General features: G+C 42.8%; 1 protein-coding gene across 1 annotated transcript; it reads right to left on the minus strand.

Moving 5' to 3' along the window:
* Nucleotides 1–4: 4 nt before the first annotated feature.
* On the minus strand, nucleotides 5–12,497 carry LOC140489072 (lutropin subunit beta-like). The gene is made up of 3 exons (XM_072588310.1): nucleotides 12,438–12,497; nucleotides 4,882–4,992; nucleotides 5–235 (listed from the first exon to the last, which is right to left on the minus strand). Exons 1-3 carry the CDS (start codon nucleotides 12,495–12,497, stop codon nucleotides 5–7), a joined length of 402 nt encoding a protein of 133 aa, XP_072444411.1.
* Between the last annotated feature and the right edge of the window lie 5,586 nt (nucleotides 12,498–18,083).

An 18,083-nucleotide genomic window follows, 5' to 3' on the forward strand; every position in this document is an offset into this window, starting at 1 on the left:
CAGCTCACAACGACAGTGTCCTGGCACTGCAGAAGTCGGGTTTGATGCTCTGCACCGTGCAGTCGGTGTAATCCATTTTACAGAGGTTGCATTCACAGCTGACTGCCACAGGGTAGGTGTAGGTGGAATCAACGCCCAGGGGGCAACCTGGCAGATTGATGGTCTCATATTGAATCTCCTTGTAAGTGCACACATGCTGGTAAACTGACAGGAGAGGGCTCTTATACACTGATTCCTGTCAACAAAAGAATACATTTAGTTAATCACAGGTGTTTCAAACATTCTCCCCACACAGCATTGGTTCGTATTTTATAGCCTTGATGAGAAAGTGTCTTAGTTTTAGTTTAAATCCCTTATTCCCAATTTTGGTGCGATCTTAGAATCTAGCTATACTTCCTATAATGTATCACAGTGGGAAAATATACAACTTCAACTATTATTTATGATCATAGGACAAAGGAGCAGAATCAGGCCTTTGAGAATGCTCTGCCATTTGTTGAAATCATGGCTGCTCTGATCACCCTCAGCTCCACTTTTCCCGATAACCCATGAGTTCTTTACTGAATAAAAATCCATTTTGGCTCGGACTACATTAATGACACAGCCTCTATGTGGTAAAGAATTCCACAGATTCATCTTAGATAAGATATTCCTCCTCAACTCTGTCTTAAATGTGTGACTCCTTTTTATTCTGAGAATATACCCTGTGGTCCTGGACTCTCCCATAAGGGCAAACAAACTTTCTGCCTCTATCTTGTCAAATCCCCCAAGAACCCTGTATATTTCAATAAGATTGCTTCTCATTCTCTAAATTCCAGTAAGTACAGGCTCAACCTCTCATCTAAAGGTATTTCCTTCCGTACCTTGTATCATTCCAATGAGCCTTCTCTGGTTTACCCCCAAAGGCAGTGTATCGTTCCTTAGCTAAGGAACCTGTGGTCGTAGGAGCCACTCAAAATAATGAACTCATCGTGGAGTTATGAAAGATGGATGATGACTAAAGCATGCTGGGAAATGGGAACCAACCTTGACCAAAGTGACTGTGCTAATCCACATGCTGAAGAATCCAGACAAGCTGCAGCTACCAACAGACAGTTTACATCTACCAGTTTTGTATGTTTTTAAAATTTCTTGACCTATCACCATCACCCCCACCTTCATCTATAATACATGCCCGAATTTGGGTTTGAATGGAGGCAATGGTCAGGATGATCAGAAAAATCGAGGTGTTTGACAGACATGCAGGCTTATTCAGAGGAGGCTACGTGTGTGCCTAAGGACCACCTTACCATCAACGTGGCAATGCCTGGCTGGGTCCAATCGATCAGGGTGATGGAGCCTGATCGATCCATTGGAAGAAACTCGAGACCCTCCGAAAAGGCTGCAAAGGCTTTGGTATATAAGAATCACTGCCACACTGTGCTCAGGGGTGTCATGGTGGCTCAGTGGTTCGCACTGCTGCCTCACAACGCCAGGGACCTGTGTTCGATTCCAGCCTCGGGCATTTGCACATTCTCCCTGTGTCTGCGTGGGTTTCCTCCCACAGTCCAAAGATGTGCATGTTAGGTGAATTGACCATGCTAAATTGCCCATCGTGTTCAGGGGTGTGTAGGTTAGGTGCATTAGTCCAGGGTAAATATAGGATAGTAGGGGAATGGGTCTGGATGGGTTACTCTTCAGAGGGTCAGTGTGGACTTGGGGTGAAGGGCCTGTTTCCACATTGTAGGGATTCTATAAACTTGAGCAGTAACTGCAAAAGAACTACTGAGAAGAGAAGGCACCCCTGAGATTATCGGGAGAAGACCAAGCATCTTCACCATGTGGAGTAAGGCCAAATTCTAGTGTGGTGGTATATGATCACCCAGAGTTAAGTTAAAATACAGATATATTAGTAAAGTAATTTGTTAGTTGATAGTGTACTTTGTTATAGTATTACTTGTGTTAAATAAATATTGTTTATTATTCTTGAGTTGACTGTCCTTTTGCTGGTGTAAGAGTTAAAGCGTACTATGTGCAGGTGCACCAAACCCATCGCTGTTCACGTTATTCCAGCTATAGCCTGACTAGTAGAACAATAGAATCCATACAGTGTGGAAGCTGGGCACTTGGCTCATCGAGTCCACACCGACCTTCCAAAGAGCACCCCACCCACTCCAACCCTGTTCCTGTATCCCTGCATTTCCCATGACCAATCCACCTAGCCTGCACATCTATGGATTGTGGGAGGAAACTGGAGCACCCAGAGGAAACCCACAGAGACACAGGGAGAATGTGCAAACTCCACACAGTCACCCAAGGCGGGAATCAAACCCAGGATCCCTGGCACTGTGAGGTAGTAGTGCTGACTATTACCTTGTATAGTTTCAACAAAACTTCCCTATTATACTGTAATCTCTTTGAAATAAAAGCCAGTGTTCTATCTGCCTTCCTTATTACCCCTTATTGTTCAGGTTTTTACACGTTGTGAAATTATAAGCCAAGCTTTGGTTAACAGTATTTCAATTCAAGTGTAACTAACCACTAATGTTTTGAGCCCTAAAATCAAGTTGAGTTTGCACCACAGCCATATCTGAAATGTGTCTTGTTTTAGACTTCATGGAATTACTTCCCACACCAGGAAACCCATCACATATGCATGTGGCAGCTCCATACAATCTAGTTACACATTTATGTCCTGACTCTTCCCCATAGTCCTGTAATTTCTCCCATTCAAGTTTTTATCCAATCCCATGTTGACTCTGCTGTGCAACCCTTTCATTGTGCAATGAATTGCATCTCTTCTCTCCAGGTTGGTCTGGAGCTTCTTGAACATTTTCGTAGTGTGACTCCATTTTGAGCCTTTGAAATGATCTGAAAGTAGAGCAGGTGTGAGGAAACCAGATGGCAGGCAGTGAAGGATAGAAGGCCTGAAAGAGATGAAGGGGAAGAGCTATGCAGTGGCTATTGCAGCCTGTGAGCTTATGACCCCAAGTTTCACTTTGTGAAATCCTGGATTAGAATTTCCACTGTTTGATTCAACTTAAAGACATTTACAGAGTTCTTTCCTAATTGTAGTAATTAACCCTACTTTCCAAACTTGCACTTCCTACTTTTATGCGAGGTTCTGTTTTTGATAATGACTCTTTCCTGGGAATGTCAACACATCACTTGACCCATGAACAGTGGTTCCTGGCCTGTTTCCATCTGATACACACCTCTCTCAGCAATTTCCAGCAAAATCATTTGGATATCGGTCAAGAGTCAATTAATCTTAGGCTCATCTTTAATAGTGCAACTACCTCAAGCAACATCAAGTCCATTTAATTCATCCAATTCACTCTGTTAAATTCACATCACACTGGGATGCTCCATAAATGGAATCATAGAGATGTACAGCAGGAAAAAAAGACCCTTCAGTCCAACTCGTCCAGATATCCTAACCTAATCTAGTCCCATTTTCCAGCATTCGGCCCATATCCCTCTAAACCCTTCCTATTCATATACCCATCCAGATGTCTTTTAAATGCTGTAATTGTACCAGCCTCCACCACTTCCTCTGGCAGCTCATTCCATACATGCACACCCTCTGTGTGATAAAGTTGTCCATCAGATCCCTCTTATATCTTTCCCCTCTCACCCTAAACCTATGCCCTCTAGTTCTGGAGTCCCCCACCCCAGAGGTTCACTTAGCTGATATATTATCAGTCTCCACCCTGCTTATTTTTTCACTAATTCACACAATGTGTGTGTCACTGCCCATCCCTAATTGTCCAGAGGGCAGTTAAGCATCAACCACATTGCTGTGATCTGAAGTCACATGTAGGTCAGACAAGGTAAGGACAGCAGTTCCTTTCGTGGGACAGAAGGGACTTCCCGAATAATTGACCACCCTCTGAGAAAAAGAACAGGAAATGACATCACCATAGGAAATGACATCACCAACCCAAGGAAACCCAAACACATAAATAGAAAGCGGGCTACACCATCAGTGCCACATCTGGAGGCTCACTTAAGATGTTACCTAATGGTGACGAAATGTCTGAAAACTAACCTTCCAGCTCAATGAGCAAACCTACATCCAGAATTGATGATCGTTTAATGATCACCATTGGCTCATAATGTAAGTTTTGTTTTCCGAAGAGCATTACCTGGTTCTCTGGATTGATAACCCAACGAAAATACTACTGGGCCACCACCTCCCAACCTCCTTGTTGACTCACTTCAGTTAGTCTCAAGGACCCCAGGGCGGCTCACAGGAACATTGTTCACTGTTTCATTTAACTGGTGATCTCATGTTGGCTTCTGGTGATTGAACTAGGACAGGAGCCCTTGTGATTCCTCCCACAGTCAAAAAGCCTTCTGGACTTTTTATTTTTTTTATTCACTTGTGGGACTTGGGCATCACTGGCTGGCCAGCATTAATAGCCTGTCTGTATTTGCCTTTGAGAAGTTGTGAGTGAGGTACCTTCTTGAATCGCTGCAGTCCACTTGCTGTGGGTTGACCCACAATGCTGGTAGGGAGGGAATTCCAGGATTTTGACCCAATGACTGTGAAGGAACGGCGGTATATTTCCAAGTCAGGGAGGTGAGTGGCTTGGAGGGGAACTTGCAGGCGGTGGTGTTTCCAAATACCTACTGCCCTTGTCCTTCCAGATAGAAGTGGTTGTGGGTTTGGATACTTCAATGATATGTATTAAGAATGGCCACTTGCATAACTCTACTGGGAAAAATCCTGATCAGAGGGTATCAGGTGAAACAGACAGAAAATGTGAAGAGGGTGGATGTAATGATGACGGCAGGTCACCCCACCCACACCCACCATCCCAGCTCGTACGTGCACAGTCACACACCCCTCTCCCCACCCTCCCCCCAACCCCCACCCCCCGTTCTCCCTAATATTACCTTGGTTGGACAGTAACCACTGCATATGGAGGTAGTTAGGGTCACACAGATGGGGCATTCATCCTTCTCGGCAGAGATTGTCACGTTGGTTGGGTGACAAAGGTGTCTGTTCTGGACATAGGGGAAGCACAGTGCAAGGAGGAAAATCTGAGACCACCACATACTGTAAAAGAGAGATGTTATTCCAACAATGAGAGTATGTTTTCAGCCTGTAACTTATATCTTCAGGTCAGGACGGGGTGGGGGACAAATGCTAGAGCAGCTGATGTGAAATATTCCTCATTCCCAGAGGGAAAAGCAGCGTCCATCTATAAATTCATAATGAGAACGGAAGGAGACCACTCAGCCCCTCGAGACTATGTTGCCATTCAACAATGGAGGAGGGGGAGTGGCGTTTTTGATGAGGGATAGCATTACAGCTATCCTGAGGGAGGGTATTCCTGGAAATACATCTAAGGATATTAGTTGGGTGGAACTGAGAAATAAGAAAGAGATGATCCCTTATTGGGATTGTATTATAGACCTCATAATAGTCGGAGGGAAATTGAGAAACAAACTTGTAAGGAGATCTCAACTATTTGTAAGAATAATAGGGTGGTCATGGTAGGGGATTTTAACTTTCCAAACATAGACTGGGACTGCCATAGTGTTAAGGGTTTAGATAGAGAGGAATTTGTTAAGTGTGTACAAGAAAATTTTCTGATTCAGTATGTGGATGTACCTACTAGAGAAGGTGCAAAACTTGACCTACTCTTGGGAAATAAGGCAGGGCAGGTAACTGAGGTGTCAGTGGGAGAACACTTTGGGGCAAGTGACCATAATTCTATTAGTTTTAAAATAGTGATGGAAAAGGATAGACCAGGTCTAAAAGTTAAAGTTCTAAATTGGAGAAAGGCCAATTTTGACGGTGTTAGGCAAGAACTTTCAAAAATTAATTGGGTGCAGATTTTCACAGTTAAAGGGATGGCTGGAAAATGGGAAGCCTTCAGAAATGAGATAATGAGAATCCAGAGAAAATATATTCCTGTCAGGGTGAAAGGGAAGGCTGGTAGGTATAGGGAATTCTGGATGACTAAAGAAATTGAGGGTTTGGTTAAGAAAAAGGAAGCATATGTCAGGTACAGACAGGATAGATTGAGTGAATCCTGAGAAGAGTATAAAGGAAGTAGGGGTATACTTAAGAGAGAAATCAGGAGGGGAAAAGGGGGATATGAGATAGCTTTGGAAAATAGAATTAAGGAGAATCCAAAGGGTTTTTACAAATACATTAAGGACAAAAGGGTAACTAGGGAGAGAATAAGACCCCTCAAAGATCAAAAAGGGAACCTATGTGGAACCACAGGAGAGGAGGGAGATACTAAACAAGTATTTTGCATCAGTATTTACTGTGGAAAAGGACATGGAAGATATAGACTGTAGGGAAATAGATGGTGATATCTTGAAAAATGTCCATATTACAGAGGAGGAAGTGCTGGATGTCTTGAAACGCATAAAAATGGATAAATTCCCAGGACCTGATCAGGTGTACCCTAGAACTCTGTGGGAAGCTAGAGAAGTGATTGCTGGGCCTCTTGCTGAGATATTTGTATCATCGATAGTCACAAATGAGGTGCTGGAAGACTGGAGGTTGGCTAACATGGTGCCACTGTTTAAGAAGGGTGGTAAGGACAAGCCAGGGAACTATAGACAAATGAGCCTGACGTCGGTGGTGGGCAAGTTATTGGAGGGAATCCTGAGGGATAGGATGTACATGTGTTTGGAAAGGCTAGGATTGATTAGGGATACTGAACATGGCTTTGTGCGTGGGAAATCATGTCTCACAAACTTGATTGAGTTTTTTGAAGAAGTAACAAAGAGGATTGAGGAGGGCAGAATGGTAGATGTGATCTCTATGGACTTCAGTAAGGCATTCGACAAGGTTCCCCATGGAAGACTGGTTAGCAGGTTAGATCTCACGGAATACAGGGAGAACTAGCCATTTGGATACAGAACTGGCTCAAAGATAGAAGACAGAGGATGGTGGTGGAGAGTTGTTTTTCAGACTGGAGGCCTGTGACCAGTGGAGTGCCACAAGGATCGGTGCTGGGTCCACTACCTTTTGTCATTTACGTAAATGATTTGGATGTGAGCATAAGAGGTATAGTTAGTAATTGCAGATGACACCAAAATTGGAGGTGTAGTGGACAGCGAAGGGAGTTACCTCAGATTACAACAGGATCTTGATCGGATGGGCCACTGGGCTGAGAAGTGGCAGATGGAGTTAAATTCAGATAAATGTGAGGTGCTGCATTTTGGGAAGGCAAATCTTAGCAGGACTTATACACTTAATGGTAAGGTCCTAGGGAGTGTTGCAGAACAAAGAGACCTTGGAGTGCAGGTTCATAGCTCCTTGAAAGTGGAGTCGTAGGTAAATAGGATAGTGAAGAAGGCGTTTGGTATGCTTTCCTTAATTGGTCAGAGTATTGAGTACAGGAATTAGGAGGTCATGTTGCGGCTGTACAGGATATTGGTTAGGCCACTTTTGGAATATTGCATGCAATTCTGGTCTCCTTCCTATCAGAAAGATGTTGTAAAACTTGAAAGGGTTCGGAAAAGATTTACAAGGATTTTGCCAAGGTTGGAGAATTTGAGCTATAGGGAGAGGCTAAACAGGCTGGGGCTGTTTTCCCTGGAGAGTCGGAGGCTGAGGGGTGACCTTATAGAGGTTTACAAAATTATAAGGGGTATGGATAGGATAAAAAGACAAAGTCTTTTCCCTGGGGTGGGGGTGTCCAGAACTAGAGGGCATATTATTTCGGTGAGAGGGGAAAGATATAAAAGAGACCTAAGGGGCAATTTTTTCACACAGAGGGTGGTACGTGTATGGAATGAGCTGCCAGAGGATGTGGTGAAGGCTGGTACAATTGCAACATTTAAAAGGCATTTGGAATGGTATATGAATAGGAAGGGTTTGGAGGGATATGGAATGGGTGCTCGCAGGTGGGACTAGATTGGGTTGGGATATCTGGTCAGCATGGACAGGTTGGACCGAAGGATCTGTTTCCGTGATGTACATCTCTATGACTCTCTGAGTCTGTAACTTACCCACCACCAAAGTCAGACTCACAGATCTATAGTTCCCCAGCTTCTCCTTCCATCCTTTCTTAGACAAAGGTATAACATTAGCCATTCTCTAGTCAGTCAGCACCTCACCCGTAACTGTAAATAATACAAATATTTCTACAAGGGACACTACAATTTCCTCCCTAACTTCCCACAGACTTCTGGGATACACTAGATCAGGTCCTGGAGATTTGTTCATCTTTATATTTTCTAAGACCTCCAGCACTTCCTCTTCTGTAACATGAACAGTTTTCAAAACATCAATATTTATTTCCCCAAGTTCTCTAGCCTCTATTTCTTGGTCCACAGTAAAAACTGATGCAAAATATTCATTTAATATCTCTCCTGAGCTTCAACACAAATATAACTTCATTGATCTTTAAGGGGCCCTACTCTCTCTCGAATTGCTATCTTGCTCTTAATGTACTTGTAGAATCTCTTTGAATTATCCTTGTTCTTATTTGCCAAGGCCATCTCAAATCCTCTCTTTTCATTCCTGATCTCCCTACTGAGGCTGCCCCTACACTCTTGGTGCTGCTCAAGAGATTCATGTGAACCCAATTGTTTATGTCTAATATATATTTCTTTTTTATTCTTGACCAGAACTTCAATATCTTTATTCCATTGCTCTCTAGTCCTACCAGCATTACCCTTCACTCAGGAATGTAATCATAAAATCCCTACAGTGTGGAAACAGGCCATTTGGCCCAACAAGTCCATACTGACCCTTCAAAAAGGGACCCACCCAGACCCATTCCCTTACCCTACATTTACCACTGACTAATGCACCTAATCTACTCATCCCTGAATGCTATGGACAATTTCCAATGACCAATTCACCTAACCTGCACATCTTTGGACTGTGGGAGGAAACTGGAGCACCTGGAGGAAACTCACAGACAACGGGGAGAATGTGCAAACTCCACACAGACAGTCATCCGAGGCTGGGATTGAACCTGCGTCCCTGGCGCTGTGAGGCAACAGTGCTAACCACTGAGCCACCATGCTGCTGTAATGGCTCTGAGCTTTTGCTATCACACTTTCGAAACCTCCTACTTATCTATGAACTGTCTACTCCAATCAATTTTTGAAAGTTCTTGTATCAGACCATTAAAATTTGCCTTACTCCAATTAAAAACTTTAATTTTTATGGAAGGCATATCCTCTTCCATATCTCTTTTAAAGCAAATAGAACGATGATTGCTAGACCCAAAGTATTCTCCTACTATCACTTCAGTCTTATTAACCAAGAGAAGGTCACGTTTTGCTCCTTCTCTAGCAGAAACATTTACAAATTGATAAAGAAACTTTTCTTGAACACATTTAATAAATTCTTCACCATCCAAACCATTAACACTATGGCAGTCCCAGTCAGAGTTTGGAAAATTAAAATCACTTATTATTAAACCTTAATATTTTTACATATCTGAGATCTCTTCACATATTTGTTCCTCAATTTCCCTCTGACTATTGGGAGGTCTACAGTACAATCACATCAAGGTGATTATTCCCTTTATATTTCTAATTTCAACCTATATATTTTCACTGGACGAATTTTCAGAAATATTTTCTCTCCAGCATCTGTGGACCTAGTCATTCCTCTACATGCAATCTCCAGGCTCTTTATAAATAAACCTTGTCTTCTGCTACTTTTCCTGTTTTCACTTGTCTTCGGGTAAATTTAAATCAGAATAAGTCTGCTTCCCCCCATTCCCCCCACCATGTCAACGTTCCACGCTGCAGGGATACAAACTGAGTCTTGATCATCAACATACTACAGTACAACAATGGATCATGACTCTTGCCTGGATTTTAAAAAGTATATATTATTAGAAATCTCTCAGTTGACTGCTCTGTAAGTTGCGGCAGTAATGTTTTCCTCAATCAAAAATCCCAGTCCCCCTCCTCTTTTGCCTATCTTTCTAATTTCCCTATAGCATCTGAAACCTGAAACATTGAGCTGCCAATCCTGTCCAACCTTCAGCCACGTTTCTGTAATAGCTATGATTTCCCAATTCCATGTTCCCAAACATGCCCTGAGTACATCAGCCTTACCTGTAAGATCTCTTGCATTGAAATAAATGCAGTTTAATTCCTCAGATTGACTTAGTGCTCTGACCTGCTCTTGCCTGTCTTTTCTCATAAACTTGTTCTTTTCAGACACCGAACCAACCTCATCTTCCTTTGTCTTTAATCTCCTACTTTGGATGCCTCCAATCCTTCTCTCTGGTAGCTTACAGTCTCCCTTAAGAGAATTAACAAACTTTCTCCCATTAGTTTCCCTACATAATGTGAGACACACTGGTTTGTAATTCCCTGGTTAATCTTTAACAGCCACACATTAGCTGTCTTCCAGTCCTCTAGCAACTCTCCTAAGACCTGAGAGGAATTAAAATTCGGGGTCAGAGACCATGAAAATCCCTCCCTTGTCTCCTGCAGCAGCTTGGGATGCAACTCGTCTGGATCTGGGGATTTGTCCACATTTAAGCCGCCAACACCTCTCCTCACTCCCCATTTTCACTCTCCCACCCTATTCAAAACTTTGGCAAATGATGTAAAAGTGAGTAATATATATAATTGCCAAAAGCAAAATACTGCGGATGCTGAAAACCTGGAATAAAAATAGAAAGTGCTAGAGAAACTTAGCAGGTCTGGTTGCATCTGTGGACCTCGTTCTTCCTCTGCATGCAATCTCTGCAAGGTTTATAATTAAACCTTGGCTGCTGTTTTCACTTGTCTTTGGGTAAATTTAAATGAGAATCAGTCTGCTTCCTCCCATTCCCCCCACCACTGCTGCAGGGAACCAAACTGAGTCTCGATCAACATACTGCAGTACAACAATGGATCATGACTCTTACCTGGATTTTTAAAAAATGGTATTATTACAAATCTCTCAGTTGACTGCTCTGGAAGAAGTTGCACACAGCTTTTGTTCTTGTTCTTTTATATGAATATTTTCCACTGATGACCATCTCCCGAGGATTAGCCCCTAGGGTTACCAGACAGTCTTGACTTGATATTTACAATGAATCAGACACATTGACCTTTACCTTCCTCTCTTGATCACGGTGTTCCTTTGCAGGCTTTGAAGGTGCATAACCAGTTTGAGGTCACTTGCATTTATACAGCGCCTGATCTCACAGGTGTGTATGGTTGGATCCCAGAGATCTCAGAAGTGTGTACAGCCTGAATTCAGAGATATCAGAAGTGTGTACAGCTGGAACTCAGAGATCTCAGAGGTGTGTATGGCTGGATCCCAGAGATCTCAGAGGTGTGTACAGCCTGAATTCAGAGATCTCAGAGGTGTGTACAGCCTGAATTCAGAGATCTCAGAGGTGTGTACAGTCTGAATTCAGAGATATCAGAGGTGTGTACAGTCTTAATTCAGAGATATCAGAGGTGTGTACAGCTGGAACTCAGAGATCTCAGAGGTGTGTATGTCTGGATCCCAGAGATCTCAGAGGTGTGTACAGCCTGAATTCAGAGATCTCAGAAGTGTGTACAGCCTGAATTCAGAGATCTCAGAGGTGTGTACAGTCTGAATTCAGAGATATCAGAGGTGTGTACAGCCTGAATTCAGAGATATCAGAGGTGTGTATGGCTGGATCCCAGAGATCTCAGAGGTGTGTACAGTCTGAATTCAGAGATCTCAGAGGTGTGTACAGTCTGAATTCAGAGATATCAGAGGTGTATACAGTCTGAATTCAGAGATATCAGAGGTGTGTACAGCTGGAACTCAGAGATCTCAGAGGTGTGTATGTCTGGATCCCAGAGATCTCAGAGGTGTATATGACTGGAACAAGCTACAGAGTTAGCAAGAGGCAAAGACGGATTTGAAAACATGCATTGGGCTTTGTTAAATGGAGTTGTGGCTGGATGGTCAATCAGTGGATAGTGTAGACAATTGTTTCTTCACATGATTAGGCCATTCTCACAGCATGGTCTGCTTTGGTCTCTGACCTTGAGTATTTCACATTAAAGACTTGATGTCACTGGAACTTTTAAAAAATATATTTTTATTGATATATAGGTTTTTTAATATTACAAACAGTACAAAACCACACAATTCAAAACAGTGCAGGAAAGAACAAAAAAACCAAACCTCACTCATGTACAAATATATATATCTATATAGAAAAAAAACAAATAAATACAACTAAATACTATAACTAATTAATAAATAATGATAATATGACTCAGCGAAACATAACGAAACACTAGCTCTCGCCGATCGAGAAAAATAATTTACACATATTCAAATATTCATAGTTCCTCCTCCCTGGATATCAGATTCATAAAACACAATCGTTATGGCGTTTTAAAAGCCCTTATTAGTGTGGCAGGCAAATTTGTGTCCAGGTAGTCCAAAAAGGGCCACCACATCTTATAGAAATTCTCAGTTTTATGGTGCACCATACTTGTGAAAAAATTTAAAGAGATATGCTCCATAATACCTTACGCCACCCCGACAACCGTGGGGGATTCTCAGACACCCAGCCTAGCAGAATATTCATTCTTGCGCAAAAAGTAAGAATATTAAAAAGATTTTTCTTACGCGCATCCAAAGAGGACACGGGGCAGGCCAAGAAGAAGAGAAGCCAGGTCAATCTCCGTCCTTGTCCCGAAAATCTTCTCTATTGCTCTTACCACAGTACTCCAGTATGTCTAGAGCCTGTGCTAGGACCAGAGGCAATGAGAGAGTTTCCGTACTCGCTTTGCACTCGGGACATGCTGAAGATACTCCTACTTTAAATTTTGATAAACCATCTGGAGCCAAGTAGACCCTGTGGAGAAAGCATGAGTCCTATCACAAATCGGGATCTTTCTCGTGTTTCCCCAAACATCCTTCCATGTCTCAGAGGAGAGAATGCCCAGCTCTCTCTCCTACAAAGCCGTTCAGTCTCCTCTGAGGGACCACCCCTCAACAGGCGATGAACAGTGCTGACAGAAAGTGCATTCTTAGCACTGAGCACCCTCTTCTCTATGTCAGATCAGTAGGGATTAGTTAAAAGGGTAGTCCTTTTTTGAATGAAATCCCTAATTTGGAAAAAAATGAAAGAGGTCGCTGCTAGGTAGCTCATATTTCCGAGCTAACTGGGTCAAAAGACATCATCGTGTCCCCCTCAAAAAGGTCACACAACCTTAGCCGCCCAGAGTTTAAACCCAGAGTCTACCATCCCTGGTTGAAAACTCATCATGCCAATATTGCCTTCACTCGGCCGCATTGCCCTCCACGCTTTAACAATATTAATAACTGTTGGGTTGTGACAATATTCTTTAACTGTCCGTCCTCATTTTGTCCAAGAACAGAAAGCTAGTCAGAGGGCACCCTGCCTGAACAGTTTCATTATCTAACCAGATTGAAAGAGGGTTCCTATTCTGGAACTTTAGAGGATTAAGTCCAGTTCAAACAGTTCAGTTTTAAGACATTCTTTTCCAAACAATGGTTTTAGCTAATAAACGAGATTGCAACAAATAATGATGGTATTATTGACAGAACAGTGTGATATGAGAAATGACAGTGATAGGGCAAATGTCTCAGCTCAGGGGAGCTTTACTCTGTATCTAACCCCGTGCTGTCCCTGTCCTGGGAGTGTTTGATGGGGCTCAGTGTGGAGGGAGCTTTACTCTGTATCTAACCCCATGCTGTCTCTGTCCTGAAATGGCAGGGACGGTGAAGAGTGAGCTTTATTCTGTATCTGGCCCTTTGCTGTCCCTGTCCTGGGAGTGTTTGATGGGAACAGTGTGGAGGGAGGTTTATTCTGCATTTAACCCCATGCTTTCCCTGCCCTGGGAGATTTTAATGGGGACCCAATGAAGTGCCGATGCTGTAAATAAGAAACAAAAACAGAAACTACTGGAAAGACTTAGCAGGTCTGGCAGCACCTATGAAGAGAAATCAGAGTTGCTGTTTCAGTGACCCTTGCTTGGAACCTCCTCCAGGTCTGAGGAATAGTTACCAGACCCAAATGTGTAGAGGGAGCTTTATTCTGTATCTCACCCTGTGCAATACCTGTCCTGAAATTGTTTGAAGGGTAAGTGTGGAGGAAACTTTATCCCGTATCTAAACCACATAAAAGCAGCAAACAGCATCTCAGGTGAGACTGGCTCAGGAAGTCTGAATAAAGGGCACCTTTAAACCAGATGTGATTTTATAAAATAAAACTAACATAGGGACAGATACAAATAATGGATGATCATTATTCTTGGCCTCATATTGGCACACTCCATAGAAAGTTTGTATAAGTACACCCTCGAGTCCCCCCTACACATCCCCTGTACGTGGTGATACTGCAGGTTTAATGCTACAAAACTCTCCACTGGTCACACAATCAGTTAAGGGTTAACTGGAGTCCACACTATTGCTGAAGTTAAACTCTAATAATAAAGAGATGCAGCTAAGTTGTTCAGTCTAAAAATTTAATCTGGCACCATTACTGCAATTAAACTGTCTAGTTTCACTAATCTCTATGAGATGCCCTATTTCCTGCAAGGTTAGACAATTAAACTGACTTCTTCAGAAATAGATTTACTGAAAAGCTTCCAGGATCAGGAGAATTTCCGCACCCATACATCTCTATGACTCTATGACTCAATGATTTCTTTTGTAGCATCCTTGAGACTGTCTATTAATAACTTTGATCTCTCTTGTGTAAGGAAAGGAATCTAAAGTGATAACTGTTCTTCAGGTTTAACATTGGGGCAAGAGGCTGGGAGAACACAGCAAGTCAGGCAGCATCAGGAGGGGGAGAAGTCGACGTTTCGTGTGTAACCCTTCTTCAGGACTGGGGTTGGGGGTAAGGGGAGCTGCAGATAAAGGGGGTGGGGGTAAGGGGAACTGCAGATAAAGGGGGTGGGGGCAGGTTTTGGGTGGGGAGAGGGATGGAGGGATGAGGTGGGGTTAGGTGAACACAGGGAGAAGGTACAATCTGGTTGGTTGATGGGAGGAATGAATCCGATTGGTAGCTGGAAAGAAGGGCCGGACAGAGGAATGTTTAATGTCCAAACTCAACTCACTCATGTTGAAAAATCTACTTTCCAGACCAGATATTCAAATATTAGCTGCATTAGTCCACAGCTCACTTCAAAATCTCAGAAAGAGTGAGATTGAGGTGTGTGGGGTATTGCAGAGAATGTTATATTACAGGCTAGATACAGAGTAAAGCTCCTCTACACTGTCCCCATTAAACACTCCCAGGACAAGAACAGCACAGGTTTAGATGCAGAGTAAAGCTCTTCTATACTGTCCCCATTAAATACTCCCAGGACAATGAGAGCACAGGGTTAGAGACAGAGTAAAGCTCCCCTACACTGTCCCCATTAAATACTTCCAGGACAGGGAACTGCACAGGTTTAGATTCAGAGTAAAGCTCCCTCTATGCTGTCCCCATTAAACACTCCTATGTCAGGGACAGCACAGGGTTAGATATAGAGTAAAGCTCCCTCTATGCTGTTCCCATCAAACACGCCCAGGACAGGTTCAACACAGTTAGATATAGAGTAAAGATTCCTCTATATCATCCCCATCTAACACACCCAGGAAAGGAATAGCACAGGGTTGGATACAGAGTAAAACTCCCTCTAACTGTTCCCATCAAACACAGAGTTAGTAAAAGGTACAATGATCTTTTCTGAGTCATAATTTGCAGCCATATTTTATAATAGTGTGGAATTTGCTGCTTATCGTCACTCTGTTGAAATAAGCCCCCGGAGAGCAAGGAAAACACAATTGATCTTTGTAACCAGAGTGAGATACAATAAACATTGGCAGCAACAAATTGGGGTTTTTGGGAAGTGCTTCCTTTTTAAAATTAATTATCTGGCTAGCTTAGTGGCAGGAGGAAAAGGATGAAGGTCACTGGTTGATTTTGTCATTGGAGGCTTTTGCCTAGTGACACATCACAGGATTTGGTGCTGGGTCCCTTGATGTTTGTTGTGTACATTAGTGACCTAGAGATGAATGTTGGAGGTTTAATCAGTAAATGGGCAGTGGGGTAATAGCAAGGAGGAAAGCTTTAGACTACAGGACGATATAGCAGAGCTGTCAGATTGGCAGATCTGTGGCAAATGGTGCTTTATCCCAAAACTTATAAGATGATGCATTTTGGGAGGACTGACTAGGTGAGGGAATACATTTTCCACTTTTTAGTAAGGACTGTAATGTTTAACTTTTAAACTTTATTTTCCTTATTTTCCTTCTTTGTACCTAAGATTCTGTACCTAGGTATCTTTATACCTAAGATGGTGCCATAAGTGTCAACTTGTAACTTTTCACTGTCCTCATGTGATTACATGGGACCATAAACCTAATTCAATTGAATTGGTAAGAGCCTAGATTATACAGAGGATCAGAGGGTCCTTGATGTGCAGGTCAATAGATCCGTGAAGGCAGTGAATAGAGAAATAAGTTGGTTAATCATAGAATCTCTATAGTATGGAGATTCAGCCCATCGAGTGCACACTGACTCTCTGAAGAGCATCCCACCCAACCCCACCTCCTGTCTTATCCCTGTAGCCCTGCATTTCCTCTGGCTTGCATATCCCTGAGACAGTATGGAGCAATTTAGCATGGCCAATCCACCTGACCTGCACACATTTGAACTGTGGGATGAAACCAGAGGAAACCCATGCAGATACAAAGGCATTGAAATATTTACGTTTACTAGTCAAAGTACTGACTACTAGAACAAGGAGGATTTGATGGAGCTGTATATAACATTGGTTAGGCTACTGCTGGAGTACTGTGCAGTTCTGGCTGTCACATTGTAGGAGGGCTGTGACTGCATTTGACAGGGTCCAGAGGAGATTCACCAGGATGGGCTTGAGTGATTCAACAATGAACAGAAAGGTTGGGATTGCTTTCCTTTAGAGCAGGGAAGGCTGAAGGGAGGGCCTGATTGAAAATTGTGTACAAAGTTATGAGGGACACAGATAGGAAGAACATTTATGTCTGAGTAGAAGGGTTCAATAACCAAGGGACATAGATTTAAGGTGAAGGGCAGGAAGTTTAGGAGGGATTTAAAGAAGAATCATTTCACCGAGGGGGTGGTGGTTCTCTGAAACATCCTGCTGGAAAGAATGGTAGGCCAGGAACCATCACAATGTTTAACAAGTATTTAGATGATCATACAGCACGTAAACAGACCCTTTGGTCCAACCAGTCCGTGCCAAACCTAAACCCAAACTAAACTAGTCCCACCTGCCTCCTCCTGGCCCATATCCCTCCAAATCTTTCCTCAACCTGTACTTATCCAAATGTGCTTTAAACATTCTAATTGTACCCACATCTACCACTTCCTCAGGAGGTTCATTCCACACGTGAACCTCATGTAAAAAATGTGCCCCTCATGTCTTTTTAAAATCATTGTCCTCTCACCTTAAAAAGGTGCCCCCGGTCTTGAAATACTCCACCCTAGGGAAAAGACAACTATAATTAACCCTATTTATACCTCTCATGATTTAATAAACTTCCATATGTGAAAGACCATTGTATACAAGCTTATCAGTGACATAGTGGTAGTGTCCCTACCTCTGAGTCAGGAGGCACAGGTTCAAGTCCCATCTTCTTCAGAGGTGTATCATAGCAAAGTCACATGCTGGTAAGTGGGACTAGGATAGAGAAGTGTTTGAAGACTGGTTTGAACACGATGGTGTAAAACGGTATTAGAGATGGCTGGGACAAACTCCATTAATGGCTGTCCCATTTCCCTAACTTGAGGTGAAATGAGTCCAGGGAAAACATAAGAATGGATGTAGGTTTGCTCGCTGAGCTGGAAGGTTAATTTCCAGACATTCCGTCACCCTACTAGGTAACATCTTCAGTGGGCCTCCAGGTGAAGCACTGTTGATAATTCCTGCTTTCTATTTACATTTGGGTTTCTTTGGGTTGGCGATGTCATTTCCTGTTCTTTTTCTCATGGGGTGGTAGATGGGGTTCTAACTCGATGTGTTTGTTGATAAAGCTCTGGTTGGAATGCGATGCTTCTAGGAATTCTCGTGTGTGTCTCTGTTTGGCCAAACAAGTGGTCATGTTTTAGAAGTGACCTGTATAATGAAATGGGAGCGGTCAGTTCTGTAGCTGATCAGTTCAGTCCAGAACT

This window comes from Chiloscyllium punctatum, chromosome 18, assembly GCF_047496795.1.
Source record: "Chiloscyllium punctatum isolate Juve2018m chromosome 18, sChiPun1.3, whole genome shotgun sequence".
Classification (NCBI taxonomy): domain Eukaryota; kingdom Metazoa; phylum Chordata; class Chondrichthyes; order Orectolobiformes; family Hemiscylliidae; genus Chiloscyllium; species Chiloscyllium punctatum.